Source organism: Parasteatoda tepidariorum, chromosome 4, assembly GCF_043381705.1.
Source record: "Parasteatoda tepidariorum isolate YZ-2023 chromosome 4, CAS_Ptep_4.0, whole genome shotgun sequence".
In the NCBI taxonomy this organism is placed as follows: Eukaryota; Metazoa; Arthropoda; class Arachnida; order Araneae; family Theridiidae; genus Parasteatoda; species Parasteatoda tepidariorum.
In genome coordinates, this window is record NC_092207.1 from 13149604 (window position 1) to 13167424 (window position 17821).

Below are 17821 nucleotides of genomic sequence, written 5' to 3' on the forward strand. Positions count from 1 at the left end.
TCAAAAACGTTTTCTTTTTCCCAAGCTCAAATATAAGTTTGCGACGCTCATTGTGTAAACATTTTTGTCTTCATATTTTGAAGGATTCTAAAAAATATAGATTTAAGGTGGTATTTAGTTAACACTTTTATTAAGAAAGTTACAGAGCATTTGAGAACTCAAAGAAGTTTGAAAAAGGAGAGTTTGGCATAACATCGGAGTTGAAATGCAATGTTAATGGAGAGGTTCCTAAGATTTTGTATCCATTGTAGAACGTTAAATCTCAAAATTGAGTAATCCTTTTTGCTGATAAAATAGCTGTTTACTGATGTCGTACTTTATACTGTGATACTGATTTTAACACTTCATGTTTGATTTTTTTTGCACTCGATTGGTGCCATTTTGCTCCCTTTCTGCTTTAGTGCTTATAAACTTGCTAACTTTTCTCATTTTGCTTCCATTTTCTTGATTTACAACGTCACTTTCAATAACAACAAGTAAATCTTTTTTCAAGCTTCCAGTGGTTGTTTCCTGCACTTTCTCACTAACTGCAAAACTACACTTTGGTTCCAGTTGAGAATATATCTATGACACTATATCTTCCCTTTCGGTTGTGACCAACAGTTCTTCAGTTAAGAAATTTTTCTCCGTTTAATGCCGTTTTTAAAAATTCTGAGGTAGAAAATTCTTTGCAGATGCTGTGAAAATCTGCAGCGCCCGCTGTCGTGCTGGAGAGTTTCTGCTATAATTAATAATCACATTATTTTATAAATTTTGGAAATTAAATAAAAATATTGTATTATTACAAATAGTACTAAAACGTGGTAGGATATTATTCAATTAAAAACTTCATTTTCTTAAAAATATGTAAATCGGAAATAACAGTTGGCATGTTTAAAGCGCTCAAAAACAGGCCCCCATTTTCAAGACTTGCTAGATATGATTGCTAGAATGAAATCGATTTTTCTTATTCACGTTTGAAAAATATTGAAAATAGGTGTCTGCCTTTGAGCTCATGAAACATGTCAAGTGTTATTTCCTATTTATATATTTTTGAGGCAAAGTTTTGAACCAAGTAATTGTACTATGTAGTTTAATTAATTGGTGTTTACATTAGTTCAAATAGAACATCAAGGGACTCATGAAAAAAAAGGTTAAAGGTTCGCAAGAGGTTGTATCTTTCTTTGCCACTTTTTAAATATTCTTCGGTTGAGACCACCTTGATAATATACGTACAATTTACACATTTTTATAACATAATGCAATTCTTAATACGTACCGGGAGTTGCTGACATTTTACTTTTAAAAAAAGAGAAAAAAACAATTTGGAACGAACTGTCCTTACAAACTATTTTCAATCCTTTCCGAAAATTAGTATTTCTGGAATTCATATTAAAAACTAGCAAATTCAGAATAGCATTTCAAAATATGAAATGTTTAATCTCAATCAGAAGATAACTACATATTAGAAACATATTTTTTTTTTTGGTTAATTTTAAAGATTTCCACTAATTTCGAAAATTTCACTTCTAAAGTTTAAGAGAATTTTCAACTTTTAATTGAAATTATGATAAATATTTTTATAGCAATTTTCTAAAGTAATTTATTATCATTTATAATAACTAATTCTAATTATTACTTTTGTTCATGACACAGGGTTTAAAATCTGAACAAAGAACTCCAGAATCTTCAGCACTTAGCAAGGAGAAGAGTGTAACTGAAGAGCTGCAAGAACTGGATGACTTAACAGAGCATCTGAGAATTTTGATAGTTGCTGAACTTCAAAAGAGACAAATAAAACAAAATTAACTCCAAATATCAACTCTAATTCAGGGAATACAGGATTTACCAAAACAGTTTGCCCGCATAAGAGCACGCCCTAAATATAAGAATGCAGAAGGTGCCTGTATAAAAAAAATGCAGGCATTTACCGTGTAGTGTATGTATTAGATATACCCTTATGTTCTGTCAGATACTTTGGTTACAAGTTTGGCTATCTACGCGCATGCTCTTTTGCGATATCTATGCCGTGCCTCTTTAAGTTAGAGCATTACCATTGAGTTAAAGAATAAATAACTTACCACTTTCTTTTATAGAAGAATCATCTGCATTACTGTAAAAGGAGGCGTGTACTTTCGGGGACAGAATTTTCCGGTAGGCCTAATATTTATGAATATACAGAAAAAACTTAACCCTGACGTAGAATTTTTCTTAACCTTTTAACGATCAGTTAATTTTCAAGAAAACGGTCATAAAAGTGCCTATTTTTTTAGCTTTTGTATTTGTATTACGTATTTGATTAGTGCTGGCATCTAGTTTAAAATAAACCAACTACTTATCTACAATTACCTTAAAAATATCCTGGTACTGCCATCTGGTGTGTAAAATGAGAAATAAAATGTTTTCCGGACAAAATAAATGAATTAGTTTTATTCTTATTGGCGCGTTACTACTGAACACTCCAGCCCGTCAATATCACGGGAGCGAGAAATAGAGGGTGAAACCTCACCCCGTCGTTTTCACGGGAGCAAGAAGGACGGTGTTAAGTATGTTTTTTATCGTTTTTACTTTATTTTGTATTAATTTAGATCGAAATAAGCGAAAAATATTACATTTAGTATTTTAATAATTTATAGTCATGAAATGAAGCATAAATCGCCGGAGTCTTTTTCTGCGTTAAAAGTAAAATCTTCAAAACGCGACTCACTTTCAAACAATAGTTTTTCAAATTTGCACTATTTTTAATTATTTATTTCTAAGAGAAACAGCTATTCTTTAGTTTGCAAAATCAATTAATGATAAATTTTTGAATATAAATTTTTAAAAAAATATTCAAACTCCTTTTTGGAATTTAATATTTTATTACACATATAATTCCGATAGTCTAACAGATTTTTCTTAGTATCTATTCGACTCTTTTTTGTAAGTAAAAACTACCAAATATATTTTTACTTATAATTAGAGCGTTAGAAAAAATAATAGAACTAAACACTGGAGTCTGATGATGATATTAAAACTTGAAATCATAAAATTCGTGTTAAATTCTTAACTAAAGAGAACTGTCCAGCTGTGTTAGGTATTGAAATTGTAGTTAAAATACGATTGAAATGGGTAATTTTTTTTAAACAAAAACTTTGAATGAAATGCTAAAAGCAGTTTCTGTAATCTTCCATAACCAACACGTATATTATCTATACGAATAAACGGTTTCTGAATCCATGATTAGTCCTCTTTAAACAGAGCTATATCATATTAAAAAAACGTATACATTGATAAATAAAATTATTCAAAATAAACATATTTGTGTAATATTGGGAAAAGAAATAAAAGAAAATTACTAAAAAAGACATTTATTTTATACAAAAGACATTTATCAGTACAAAAAAATAAACAACATAATAAAAATTGCATGAGTGAGTCATACATTTGGCCTCGTTAGAACTATTTTTACTACATTTCATAAATACTCCAATGTCCAACTGCTTGAATCTTCCACGTCATGATGCAACACTCTTTAATTCTACGCGTAAAAGGAAATTCCATATTTCATCTATTAACATAGCGCTTGATCATTTATGAACAGTTCAATCAATGAACATTGTTATTCTTCACTTAGATATCTTCAGTTATCAGCATTCCTTCTATGTGACCTTTGCCTTTGTTGACTAGATTCTCGAAAACTCAGTACTGGCTCTTGTTGCCTGCTTCTGGAACCATATTCTCGATTTTCTGTTACATCAGACGGTTGGCTCTGGCGCGATCTTTGTCGCGAAGCATTTCTTCTTGCCTGGGCATTGTGCTGTGGTGCAACCTCTTGCATGTGTTCTTCTCTTGCTTCTGTCCTGTCTTCCGAAGCTCTCGTATCGTAAGATTCTTGTGGTTCGTATGCTCGTGGTGTCTGTCTTCGTGGACTCTGGTCTCTTAATGTGTTTAGAAGAGAGTCACTTGGTATGTGAACACCAGGGGGTGCTTCACCGAATCCTATGTTCTGAAACACTGATGGTGAATACGTTCTGGGTGGGTACACCGGTTCTATATAGTCTGGTTTCGCTCTGGTTTGTGTTCTTCTTCGTTGAGATGGTTTCCGTCTTTGTTGCCTAGTCGCACTGGAATCTTGCTGTAATCATATTAAAAAAGGTCATTAATTGTCAAGATATTCTTTTGTTATTTTTTGTTTAGTTAATACTTTAGATGAAGCATTTCACCAATAATCTAAGACATGTGGGAATTTATGTTTCAAACTTATTTTGAATTTTTTTTTCTCAAAATTTACAATTCTTCTAACTTTCTACACTTTTGGAGAAAATTTCATCTAGTGGCATCTAAGTTCGTGTTTTATTGTAAGATTCTTTGTTTTTTAAATTTGATTTAAAGTTATTTTTCGCACCACTACATAACAGTAATTCAAAAGAAGCATATGAAGCGCCACTCTGCTCCAAGTTCTCTCACAGTAAGGCTCTTAAAATGTTAGAAAATTCTAAAGGCTTTCATTTTTAACTGTCTGACATTCAATAAAATATTTTTTCAAAAAGTGTAGTAGCTATGGTAGCTCTGCAATGACAAAAAATTCCTAATCTTAATTTGTTTCTTTAATGCCTCTCTTTGGGCCACACTGATCATATAATGCTGAAAAAGTGTATTTAAAAAAATTGTCTGAACATTTATACTTAGACTGAGGGAATGCTTCCTGTGATTGGCTACCACAATAGCAGTTGCACGAATTAAGATCAATTTTTGGTATATCAATTATTTATGTTATTAAAATAAAGTGACGAACATAAATCTACTGTTTCACCAAAAGACATCAGTTTCAACTAATTACAGAGTGTCTACCGTCTCAAAAAAAATCTTTTGTAGTATATCAGTTTTTAAAAACCAATTCTTTATTCCCCAACATCAGATTTGTTGGATAAATTGTATCTTGAAAATTAGTTAGCTGAAAAACCCTTGTAAAATCATCGAATTTGGAATAGAGGTCACGAAAATTTTCGTGACCGGTAGAAAACCTGAAATAATAATAAATCAAAATGACCAATTCATTTTTTTTTTAAGGATGAACTTGTTTTTAAAAAAGAACATCATTATTGGCTTAAGGGTTAATCGTTTTTCATCACGGACCCAATCATGTGGCAAACATTTTCAGAAAAAATTCACGTATGGAGAGAAAATTTACACACTCAAAGAAAATATTTCAAATATGAAAAAAAATCTGACTTGAAAAAAAAATTTCACACTTAAAGAAAAAATGTCCGACTTATGAAAAAAATCTTAAACACAAGATTTCACCATTCAAAAAAAAATTTTAAACTTAAAGAAAAAGTTTAACACTTGTAGAAAAAAATTTCATATTTTAAAAAAAAAATTCAATTTAAGGGAAAAATTTCAAATTTGAAGAAAAAATATGAGACTAAAAAATATTTCAGACCTGAATTTTTCTCAAAAAAATTTAAAAAAACTTAAGAGAGTTCAAGAAAGATCTCAGACTTGAAGAAAAATCTCAGACGTGAAGAAAAAGTTATCTAACTTTAAGAAAATATCCAAAATAAAATTCCAGACTTGAAGAAAGTTTCTCAAAATTAAATTTTACACTTGAAGAAAAAATCTCAGATTTAAGGAATCAATTTCGAACTTGAAAAATCTCAGACGTAAAGGAAACATTTCACACTCAATAAAAAATGACTGACTTAGAAGAGATTTCAGATTTGATGAAGAAAAATTTCACACCTGAAGAAAAATTTCAGAATTAAAGAAAAAATTTTGAACTTGGAGAAAAAATTTCTGACTTGAAAAAAAACTTAGAATTGAAGAAAATATCTCAAACGTGAAAGAAAAATTTCAGAATTCAAGGAAAAATATCAGACTTGAAGAAAATATTAAACATTTGAATAGAAAATTTCAGACTTGAAGAAAAAATTTCTCGTTTGAAGAAGAAACTTCGGACTTAAAGAAACAATTTAACACTTAAAGCAGAAATCTCACTATTTAAAAAAGATTTTAAATTTGAAGAAAAAGTTTTCAAATGCTCCCATTAAAGAAATTTTTCATTTTCTTTCTTGTTATTTAATGATAATCAATATTATGCAAATTAATATTATTAACATTTAGTATTGGCGTTTTTTTTAAAAAGCACTTCCTAAATCCAATTTTATACTCTTGAATCATAATATCCGAAGAATCAACCATATGTATAACTTTTTTAATGTACAAAATATCATGTTTTTCCCAGGGATATAATAGTATACTGTTACTATCTTCTAACAACTAATTTATTTTTATTAGGACCTCCAACCTACCGAAAATCTACGAATTTTTTTATTTGTCATCACAATAAGTAATCAAATATTTTTTTATACATATTTTTTTACAATACGAACGATTACTTAATGGCTGCATGGCAGTCATGCTAATCATGAAATATTAATAATTTTAGAAGCTCATTAAAATTAAGTACAAAAATAATACAAAATACAAAAATGCAAAAATAGTAAAATACAAAGCGTAGAAGTCGGCAGTTTTCCATAACAGGAAGGAAACTGTCGAGTTTTACTTTTTATAATTTAAAGATTGGTTGTCCACCTATAAAACAGTGTGTTTAAGGATTATAAAAAGTAATTTTTACTTAATAATTCATTCAATGAAAATTACATACCATTTTGTTTCCTTCCAAATCATAGTATTCTTCCACTGTTCGAGGCAATGACTGCATTTCTTCGCGGGGTTTATCTGCAGGATATTCCATTGAGGGATCAAGTACCAATGAAGGCGGTCGGACTGATGGCATCCGCCTTCCTTGGGTCTGTTGCTGTCTCCTTGAAGGTGAAGGTTGCCTCCTACCGTAATCTCCGTCATCAAGATCTGCTGATGGAGCCACATATTGAATACTAGGAGCAGCTGATTGAAGAACAGGATTCATTTGTTGTCGCTGCTCATTCACTGGTCCTTGATTTCCTGTCAATCCAAAATTGCCGTTCACATTAGATCTCATTTCGGGCCCTTGGTATGATACTCTAGAACGAGAAGTACGTAAGGCGTTTAGAAGAGAATCTGGTGGAATGTAGACACCAGCGGGAACTTCACCTAATGGAATGTTTTGAAACTCTGAAGGTGAATAAATCTGGGGGGATCCGATTTGCTCGTTGAAAATTCTTCTTCTCCTATGTATTTTTCTTCTGCGCGGTCCTCGATCTTCATTATTCGGTTCCATCTCTTGCATGTCCGTGCTTGTTGGCAGTGCATTATGTTGAGTGGTTGTTGTTGCTGGTGCTGCCTGAACTGAAAATGGTTGCTGTGGCACATTGTATCCATAGTTTATGGGTGACACGGGTGCTCTGTAGGATGGATTGCGAAGAGCATTCAAAAAGGAATCTTGTGGAATGTAAACACCACGTGGTGCTTCACCTAATCCAACATTTTCGAACGCAGAACGAGGATATGTTCTTACAAATTGACATTTACCAAAAGAAATGCAGGCAAGAACTGAAACAAGAAAATAATTTTTACATTAAAGAGATCTTGTAATTTTCGTTAGTATAATGAATCATAAGCAAATGAAGAAATTCAGAAAAAACTATAATAGTAAAATGTAATTGAAAATATTACAACGGTCATTATAATATGATTATGGTATGCATTTAAATGGTATAATTGAAATGTGCGAAGTAAAAAACATTTTTGAATTCTAGTATGAGTACGTAAATTTCCACAATCCACGAAGTTCCATAATTTCATAGTAAAATTTAATTGAAAATGGTACAACGATAATTATAATATTATTATGATATATATTGAAATGGTATAGTTTAAATATACGAAGTACCAAATGTACGCCACCAAAACTTAACTAATAATTAACGAAGAAGTCGAGATTAAAAATAACAAAACCTGTTAAATAATCAGAAGAAAAGAAGGGGAGCCAAAAAGTTGCATAATGAAACACCGGTAAGTTATTTTTTTCTCCTGAAATCAAACTGGTTTCGGTGTTTTTAATCCCGTATCCCTCAATAATATTTCGTGGTATTTCGATAACGTATTTATTTTTTCCTGTTTGTTTAAAAATTTATTTGCCATCCATAATGTGTATATCTATTTTTTACTTAAACCAATAATTCCCAGTTATCAAAGGTTCTAGATATGAAATACACCGAGATTAAAAATTTAAAAAAAAAAAAACAATACTACACCTTTTTCAAGCTTTAAAAAAGCATTGTTCGACACTTCAGATCCAAATATAAATTTTTATATTAATAATATATTTTAGTAAGCAGAACTGCCATGTTTCTGCAGAAACATTTAAAGATGAAACACTCGTGCTACCACTTTTTTCTTTTTTAAAAATAAAGAGTCGTCTATCAAGAAAGATGGTACGCAAAATTTGGTTAAGCTCTGGTAAAGATTCTAAAATTATGTATTCCTGCAAGAACACCCATTCATTATAGTTCGTCCATGGAATGAACTCCCCTCGCCACAAAGTCTAAGGCCGTACGCTGCTATGGAAACAAGAAATAACGCATTCCTGATTCCCTTTCTCAGACTCGACCCGAGCCAAAACCTGTATTTAACCACTTAACAGACCTACTTAAAATAGTTGAACCTCGTAACAATAGTTACCGCCACTGCTCTAGACGAATAGCTAGGGGGCTCTTTATATAGACAAACTATAAAATACACTCTGTATAAACTTATTAATGTTATTAAATTATAAATACTCAATCATCTACGGCAATTATTGTATTGGATATTTTCTTTTAAATCATTTTAATTTTACAAATTGTAATACGTGCATACATTTGTAAGAAAAACAATTGCATTCAGAATCACTTGTCACTCAGATTTTACAATATAACTTTAATGGCACAATTGAATTGCTCAATAAAAGTTGAATAGGTCAAAAAATATACGACTTTTTTAGGATTTCATATCTTCGTTCAAAATTTATGTTTTACCATATAAAATTACGCTCTTTAAAATTATGTTGGAATTAGTATACTTTACAATTCAATTTTTTTTTTTAAAAAAAAAAACAATAATTATTATTATTGAAAATCCTTTTTGCAAAGAATTATCTTTGGACATACGTATTGTATAATTATATGTTAAAATGCTTCGAAACATTTTAAAAGTTTTCCGAGTTATGGCGACATATGCAAAAAGTAAAATTATTTAGGGGTCTAAACTTCCACCCGCTCTCTTGACTAAACTATTGGGACCATATTTTACCTCCCCTAGTTTGAGGATCAAGAATCCGAATCATTCGAAAAAAGAAATGTTTTTATTAAAAGAAAGTGTGTTTTTGTGTCTGATTTTCTAACTTAAACTATTGTCTGCACTTATTAATTAGCATAAAAGTAAGGTCCTCCAACCACACATTAAACTGGAGCAGCAGTACGTGAAAATCTGATCATTAGATCAAAAGTTATTCAAAGAGTTCATTATTATACTTGGTACAACGTACAACACACAAGTTTTAAAAATGAGTGCATATATAAGAGTGCAAAATCGTAAATAACTTCAGTAAAATTAATACTTTATTGTAAACTTCATGTTTTAAAAATTCCAAAAATGCTTATTTAATTAACTGTAGAATAGCTTTAACTCAACTTACCTATTATAAAACCAGTTAGCAGCTGCATTGCAACTAGAAATCTTCACAGACACCACTGTAATAACAATAACAATAATTAGTACCCAATTAATACTCAGAAAACATAAAAATTGTTTAAGATGAATTCACGTGATTTGATAATGCTGACATCTGGCAACTCACCCAGTTTTCAAGACGGATTTATTTTTACATTTAAGGTGGTATAAAATTCAATCCCTTGATATTTCATTCATAATTTAATAAATTTATTTTAAAATTGTTTTGACTACCATAATCTACACACAATATAATATACTGTACTGAACGCATATGCTATAGTCGCCTACAAATTATTTTTTATTTAAAATTCACTTGTCACAGTTCATTTTAATTAGTTGGAATTATGTTCACTTCTTAATTACAAATTAAAATGCATTAGACCTTAACATTAATTAAAATAAAAATTGTTGAAAAAGTTACTTCAAGCAGTATTATTAGGTTAAAATTATTTCCGATTTGATTCTATTTGCTCTTTTTAAAAACAGCAGTAGTTTATAGTTGAAATAACCAATTGTATTACTTGTTGACACTTAGACCTTTACTTACTTTAGATCGAAAATCTAAAATACACCTATATCGACCTTAAGGTCATTTCATGACCATTAATCGGTCATTAAATTCATATGTCATTAAAATGTCTCAAACAACTTATTGATTCTTTTTTTTTTGTTATATGACATGGAATTTTTTTTTGGAGCTTCCTTCCTTTATTTTGGAAAAATGCTCCTCAAACTTCTCAAAAAGTTCAGATGTTGGCAATGTATGATTAATGGAAGTTTTTGCGAAATACTGTCAGCAACTAAAATATCGTTTAAAATGAAAAGTTAAAAAGTGCTAAGCATCATTCATATATAAATAATTTGAAAAGATTTAAATCCGCTTTAAAAATGGATTTTTTCAAAATTTTTGATTTATTTTATTACTTTCAGTGTTGCGTCTGTTAGTTTGTTTCAGTCGGAAATTGATCGAAAAATCGATTTTCAAAAATATAGTGATAAATTTTGCTGCTTGCCAGCATTTAGGTAATCTATGGCAGCGGTTTCCATATGGTGTTCCGTGGGAAAGGATTCCTTGACTGTTATTAAACATTTTTTTTAAAAAAACTTTTTGGAATTTGTAACTATATTTAGATCCAACCAATAATCCATCATTTTACTTTTTATTTAGATCTCTATTGCAAAATTACTGAAAATAAAAGGCCAATAAGAGAATAATCTGTCTGAGGTTTATGTATTCTCAAAAGTTTTCAAAAGTAAAAATTTCATTAAATCCTGCTGTATCAAAATTTATGGGTTTTTTTTTAAAAAAATTGCAATTTAGCTTTGCAATATGATGGCGTAAAAAAATCAATTTTGAGATCACGATGTATGTCTTTATCTCGGATAAAACATCTTGCTTGGGTTATTTTTCGTAGTATTTTCGGACAAATTTTGAGTTTCTCTTGGAATGACGGAGAGATGTTGCATCAGGCCGGAGATGCGTAAGTTGGAATGGAACGGATCATTAAGATGTAGAGTAAGCATTTAATTCTGAGTTCCATTTTAGAGTTTTGAAGAAGAACTTGTAGTTTGGAACAGGCTGCTTGTGCTATTGATAATTGATTTTACATGATTTTTCCGATTGAATTTACTGTTTATTTACTGATCAAGATATTTTGCACACTTGGGAATGCATTACGTACCCTCCAACTAATATGAAATTTCTGTAGTCTCAGAAATTTGCCACTCCTTTCTACATAGAAATGATTTAAGCTAATTTATCAAAGGAGAGACAGAAGACTGGTCATGATATCAATGATGTCACAGGCGACTGTAATAGTTAAAAGTGGTCGTAACTACCACTAGGACTAACATTTCAAATTATTCATTCTTAAAGTAAAAACATTCCTTGCACTCACATTCAATAGTAAACTGAAAAAATTGATATATTTTTGTAGAAGTTGCTAATTCAACCTCTAGTAATAAAATTTTGAATTTTATTTATCACCACTTTTTGTATTTAAAGTTACGTAGGGCAATCCTGTGATATTAACAGAGATGTCAACTTTCTCTGTACAGCGGATAAATATTTTCGAGTGGCAGTCCTTTAATGTTTTCTTGATTCAGGGTAAAATAATATTATGGGGCCGATTTATAAGGTTTTTACTTACCACTTCTTCTAAATAATTCAAATGCTGATAATATGGCTTAAGGCAGCAATAATGAACTTTTGATATCAAAACGTATTGATAATAAATGTTTTATTAATAGACAGGCCCTGATTATCGCCTAGGAACAATAGGCATGGGCTTAGGGCCCACAATTTCTGAGGGACCTCAAAAATTAGTAAAACATCTAATGAAAGCTGGGCTAGCTTTGTGTTCGTTTAAGTTAAATAAAAAAAATAATTCAGCTAATCCGTGACTTTTAGCAAAAATCACTGATTTCAATCGTTTGTGGCCACCAAACTATTTCTATTTTGACATAACATTGTTTTGTTGTTTTATATTTTGCTTTAATTTATAGATAAGTAAACTTTATCTTAGAAAAATAATCTTCAATTGTCTGCTTTCAAAATTTCTTAGAATTATTCTCTTGAATCATGCAATTCATTAGATTCTTTTTCATTGTTAGGACTACTCTTCAGTAATTTAATGTAAAAACATTTTGTAAGGGGCCCGGAGAATTTGGTGGGCCTTGGGCCTGAATTTGTCTTGATAGGTTCCTGCTTATAGAATCAAGAAATAAGTTAATATCTGAAGAGACGAAATGTTATCTTTCAAGAGTTCAAAAGTAGATAAGAAAGCAGCTTTTAAATTAAAATATTATAATTTTTCAATATTTATTTCATATAATTTTAAGATTTGAATGTGCTCATTGTAGTATGCAAAATAATTTGCTATTTCATTATCAATAAACGCATTTAAATTATACCCATTTAATTTTATACACATCAATTACAATACAAGTCATTTTAAAACTTATTAAATATACAATTAAGATATCTACTTGTAAATAAAGAATAAAGACTTGTTCTGCCAAGAATTATTAATTTTGGAAAATAAATTTTTTTCTTGTCTAAATTAATTTACTTTTTATTCGACAAGTTAGTTCTCAGTCTGCAACTCATTAATGTTTTTAGTTTGGTTAAGAAAAAGAATAACTCACTTCATTTATTTAGTAATTAATTTGCAATAATTAAATAATAATATAAGCCTTTTTATTATTAGTGGTATTAAGAATTTCAATATTAATATTTAAATTGAGTATTATTCATGCATTTTGACAAACTTTTCATCAATAAACGCGAAAAAAATTTTTTTAAAAAGCTTTGATTGAAGCAAAAAAAAAATCTAATTTTTAAGATATATTTTGTTAAACAAGGCATGATTTTTGTTAACCATGATAAAATCTCTTTATGTTTCGCCCAGGGCCACTAAAACCCTAAGCACGTCCTTGGCGATGACCTATAAGGAACGATCGGTTAATTTCCAAGAAAATGGTCGTAAAAGTGCTTATTTTTTTATCCCTGTATTCCTGATTAGTGCTGACATCTAGTTTAAAATAAACTAACTATCTACAATTACCTTTAAAATATCTTTGTACTGCCATCCGGTGAGTAAAATGAGAAATAAAATGTTTTCCAGGCAAAAGAAATGGATTAGTTTTATTCTTATTGGCGCGTTACTACTGAACACTCCAACCCGGAAATATCACGGGAGCGAGAACTAGAGGGCAAAACCTCACCCCGTCATTTTCACGGGAGCGAGAAGGAAGGGGTTAACACACAACGGCCAACTTATCCCGCTATTGGCGATAGAGGATAAAGTGGTAGGAAAATTCATATTTCTAATTTTGGTTTTATAAATTTAAATTAATAAAATAATTTAACACCAACAACATATAATCCTTTTAAGCAAATATATATAATTTGTTTTTAAGGGCATGCGGAAGTAAAAGTCAGGTACAGAGATGCCAACTTGCTCAAGATAACGGATAAATATTTCGAGTGGTAGAAAAAATTTATGTTTCAATGTATCATGTTCTTGTGGTCAGGATGTTGAAACTATAGAACACGTTATATATTATTGTAATTTATATTTAAGTCAAAGAGAAAGCTTAAAAAAAAAGGAACTGAAATACTCGGGTATTTCTTGAACACATGTTTTGTCCTGGTTTGTTGAATGTACTGAAAACCTAAATATTTTACGCAATTTAGTTTACAACTTAAACTTTTAATTTTGTCTGTTTTTTTTTTTTAACTTACAATTGTACTTTACCCACTTACATCTGTAAGCCTCATGTTATACTTTATGTAGCATGAGGAGCTGTGAATTAAATTTCTTTTTAAAAAATGTATAATTCTTGGTTTGGAAAATTTGATTTATACGGTTTTCGACCTCCATTACTTTTAAATTATTCGAAAGCTTATATGAAACACCTCTTCGCTGTAGTTATTTCCTGCTGAGCCATTTAAAAGGTTGGTAAAATTTAGCGAAAACCTACAAATTTAAGTTTATGGTTCTCTACCGCTGATTGAAATATTTTGTAGAATCCGGAACAGTTGACATCTTTTCAATTAAATAGTTCAGATAATTAATTAAATTATTTAATTTTCACATTTTTTTTTCCTATGATAAGTTTGTTTACCATCGTCAACTTATTAGAGGACTTAAAATTTGTTATTCTTTTTTTGTTATATTGAAGTGATAAAATAGTAAGTGATAAAATAATTTACCATGGACTGATGAAAAGGGTAGCAAGTATACTGTTGTCGACCTTCGAAATGGTTGACAATTTATTTGTAACTTCTTGTGAAGCATAGATTTGATTTAAGCATTTTAGGGCTTTCTCCCCACTGTATTGGATATAATTATTTAGTCTCACAAATAATAAGTAGACTAATTCGGAGAAATAAAGGGAAATACTCATAATTCGCCTCCATGTTTTATAAATTAGAATTAAATCCATGTGTTTTCTTATATTTTAATGTCTTAAATTAATTTTCATTCCATCTTAATTTTTCAATTTTTTATAATCACCATCATCATTTATTGACGCTTTTATGTTAAAGGCAGAATAACTTAGTTCCTTTATAGCCAAAGAAAAATATAAAGGATCCTTTTTGCCATACATAAAAAACTTAAAATGTAAGAAATGGTAGGAAATCTGGTTTTCTTTTTGGATTATTTCAGAAATAAAGATAAACTTTTCCCATTATAATACATTAATAATTTTAAAATTTATAATAATATCTGTAATGAAGCAACTTTGAATATTTAAAACAGAAATGATACCTAATAGTACAAAATTTTTCATGTAGTTTAAACATGATTTTGAAATACATATGATATGACTTTTTACATATTGTCTATTTAACCCATATAATATATTAACTGCATACTTGTTAAAGACATATTTATAATGAAAATAATGTTACATTTGTGAAACAAAGTTCTGTGATAATATTTAAATTAAAAAATGTAAACAAAGGAAAAGGTCATAAAAATTTATTTAACTAAATGAAAAACAATCGTAAAAATGTTTATCATTTGATTTAAAAGATAAAATACTAAAAGTATTAACTAAAAATATAACAAAAACTTAAAGTATTAACTGATTAAAAAGAAAATAAATACATACCTTAGTATCGAAAGTGGTATTCCAAATATGTTGAACCTAATCCTTCGCTAGCCACAATTACTTTGGTCAATGAGAAAACAAACAAAAATATGTTATAATTGCATATTAACCGGTTCCGATGACTCTACATTGGGGTGTGGACTTCCTTGTTGGTCATTTAAGAAATGACCTTGTGATCAAGGTCTACCCCAAGGAATTCAGGTCAGTACCATATGACAGGTAATCTGTCCATTTGACAAGGAAGCAACTTCGAGACATCTAGATCTATCGTAGAAAGGTAGCTTTCACTGAAATCGTGTTTTTTTCTTCCTGTTTATAAAGTTAAGTTTTCTTTTGAAGGTTATGTTTACCTAAAGAAGTTAATTAAATGAAAGTAATTTTTTAGGAATTCTTTAGATGACTGATCAGGTTAGAATTCTACGTATGCAAATTCTACATTTGAACTTTATTTCCTAAAATTTGCTTATAAATTTTTAATTATTTCGCATTCTTTATTCGTTTTTTAAAGCTATGGTTACTTAAAAAAGTTAACTAAACGAAAGAATTCTTTAGGAATTCTTAAAGGTATAATTCTATATATTTCTGATATTCTTTATTCGTTTTCAAAGGTTACGGTTACCTAAAGAAGTTAATCAAGAGAAAAAATTTCACAAGAATATATTTAAGATTATTAAATCTATAGAACTATGTAAAAATTCTTCATCCACATTTTTGTCGTAAAAATTTATTATTTTTGGAAATTTAGGGTTTATTTTTTTCAAGTTTCAATTCACACAAAGAAAACAGGTAAATGAAGGTAATTCTCAGAAATGTTTTAAGCTATTTGTTCTTCAAAATTCTTAACCTAAATTTTATATTCAGATTTTTCTTGCTAAAATTTGTTTATAAATTTTTAATTTTTAAACATTTTAGATTCATTTTTAAATATTATGGTTACATAAAGAAGTTAATTGAGAAAAAAAATTTCTCTAGAATTCTTCTCATTAGACTTTTTTTTTCGTTAAAATTTATTATTTTTAGAAACGTTAGGTTTTTTTTCTCTTTTTGAAGTTTATGTTTACCCAAAGAAAACAGGTAAATGAAGGCAATTCCCTGTTCTTCAAAGTTCTTAACCTAAATTTAACGTTAGAATTTTTCTTGCTGAAATTAACTTTCGAATTTGAGGTATTTCAGTTCATTCTTAAGAGGTTAATTAAAGAAAATTTTTCTTGTAAATTCTGTTTTAATGTTCTTCAAATTTAGGCTTATATAGACGAATTCTTAAATTCACAATTTTATTTAATATTAATTTTTAAATTTTTTTTCTTTGGAAATTTAGATGGTACTTTTATCTTAATCAAGTAAATGAAAGTATATCTCGAAAATAATTTATTATTTCTGTTCTTTAAAATTATTAAAGCCAATTCTTCATTCACATTTTCTTGTTAAGATTAGGCTTAAAATGTAAGGTATTTTAATATCTCTGCTAAGAATGTTAATCTAAAAAATTAAATTAAATAGAATGTTTAGAATATTTATCGGAAATTCTTCAAAATGATTTATCTTTACATTCAGAGTAGTAGATTCCATTCACCATTCATAAGTAAAGTGTTAATACTTTTTCTTTTACCCATTTTTGACTGAACTAAATGAGTGCAAAAAACTATTTAAAATTCTCAAACCGAAACGGGCATTCATTCTAAGAAAATAAAAGTTAGTTCTTTTACGCATGCTCGCCATTGTTGAAGAAAAAATATAGCTCAAGAAACTTTATCATCACATTCAGAGTAGTAAATTCCATTCAGTATTCATGAAGTAAAGTGTTAATACTTTTTCTTTTACCCATTTTTGAATGAACTAAATGTGTGTATAAAAAACTATTTAAAATTCTGATGAAAAATTTAAGTAAAACTATAAAAAAATACCACATTATTTATTGTATTAGTTTAAATAGCATTTGAAAGTATTCGGAGTGAAAAGGGTTAAAATTTTAACAGCCGATCGGTCTTTTTACACATTGTGAGACATTAGCATTAAAGGGCTAAATAAATAACCTTATGACGTATACCTGACTTCAATGTCAAAAACATGACTTAAAAATTCAAGTCGTCATTCATTGATCGCTCTAAGTAAGAAGCGAATAACTTGCTCTATCAGCATCAAGGTAAATCATCTCAGAACTATCAGAATGTCGATTAATGTGACAATTATGCTGGACTCCATGGAAAATATTTCTCGCGTACTGCCAAGACCTTGTAAATACATATCATCCATCAAGATTTTTTTTTTCTCTTTTGCAAGTTGGCGATGAAATGACCGAAAGAAAAACGTAGCGAGGTAGAAGCAAAAAAGAGGAGGAATTATTCATGAAGAAAACGATTTATTTTATTTTCCTTTTGATTTCCTCTTCCTTTCCAAGCGGAGGTGCAAGGAAGGTTAAAAGGCAAAAAAGCCACTTTTTAATTCAAATATAAAATAAATAAATAAATATCAACCTATTCAAAATATAATATCCCTCTCGCTTAACGCTTTTACGTAGAAGGGACACCGAAGTCCCTTTTAAATAAATTTTTTTCTGACCCTTTAATTACAAGCAAAAATA

At 29.3% G+C, this 17821-nt stretch overlaps 1 protein-coding gene across 1 annotated transcript; it reads right to left on the minus strand.

Annotated features, from left to right (window-relative positions):
- Positions 1-3313: 3313 nt before the first annotated feature.
- Positions 3314-15455, minus strand: LOC107451673 (CREB-binding protein). Its single transcript, XM_016067840.4, has 4 exons — positions 15241-15455; positions 9581-9635; positions 6629-7455; positions 3314-4096 (listed from the first exon to the last, which is right to left on the minus strand). Exons 2-4 carry the CDS (start codon positions 9606-9608, stop codon positions 3602-3604), a joined length of 1350 nt encoding a protein of 449 aa, XP_015923326.1. The 5' UTR covers positions 9609-9635; positions 15241-15455; the 3' UTR covers positions 3314-3601.
- Between the last annotated feature and the right edge of the window lie 2366 nt (positions 15456-17821).

Excerpts from the sequence above, each read along its gene's own strand:
- LOC107451673 (XM_016067840.4), bottom strand. The coding sequence starts at position 9,608 with ATGCAGCTGCTAACTGGTTTTATAATAG. Across the intron at positions 7,456-9,580 it reads GCTAACTGGTTTTATAATAG|TTCTTGCCTGCATTTCTTTT; the intron begins GTAAGTTGAGTT and ends TTCTTGTTTCAG. Across the intron at positions 4,097-6,628 it reads ATTTGGAAGGAAACAAAATG|CAAGATTCCAGTGCGACTAG; the intron begins GTATGTAATTTT and ends ATATGATTACAG.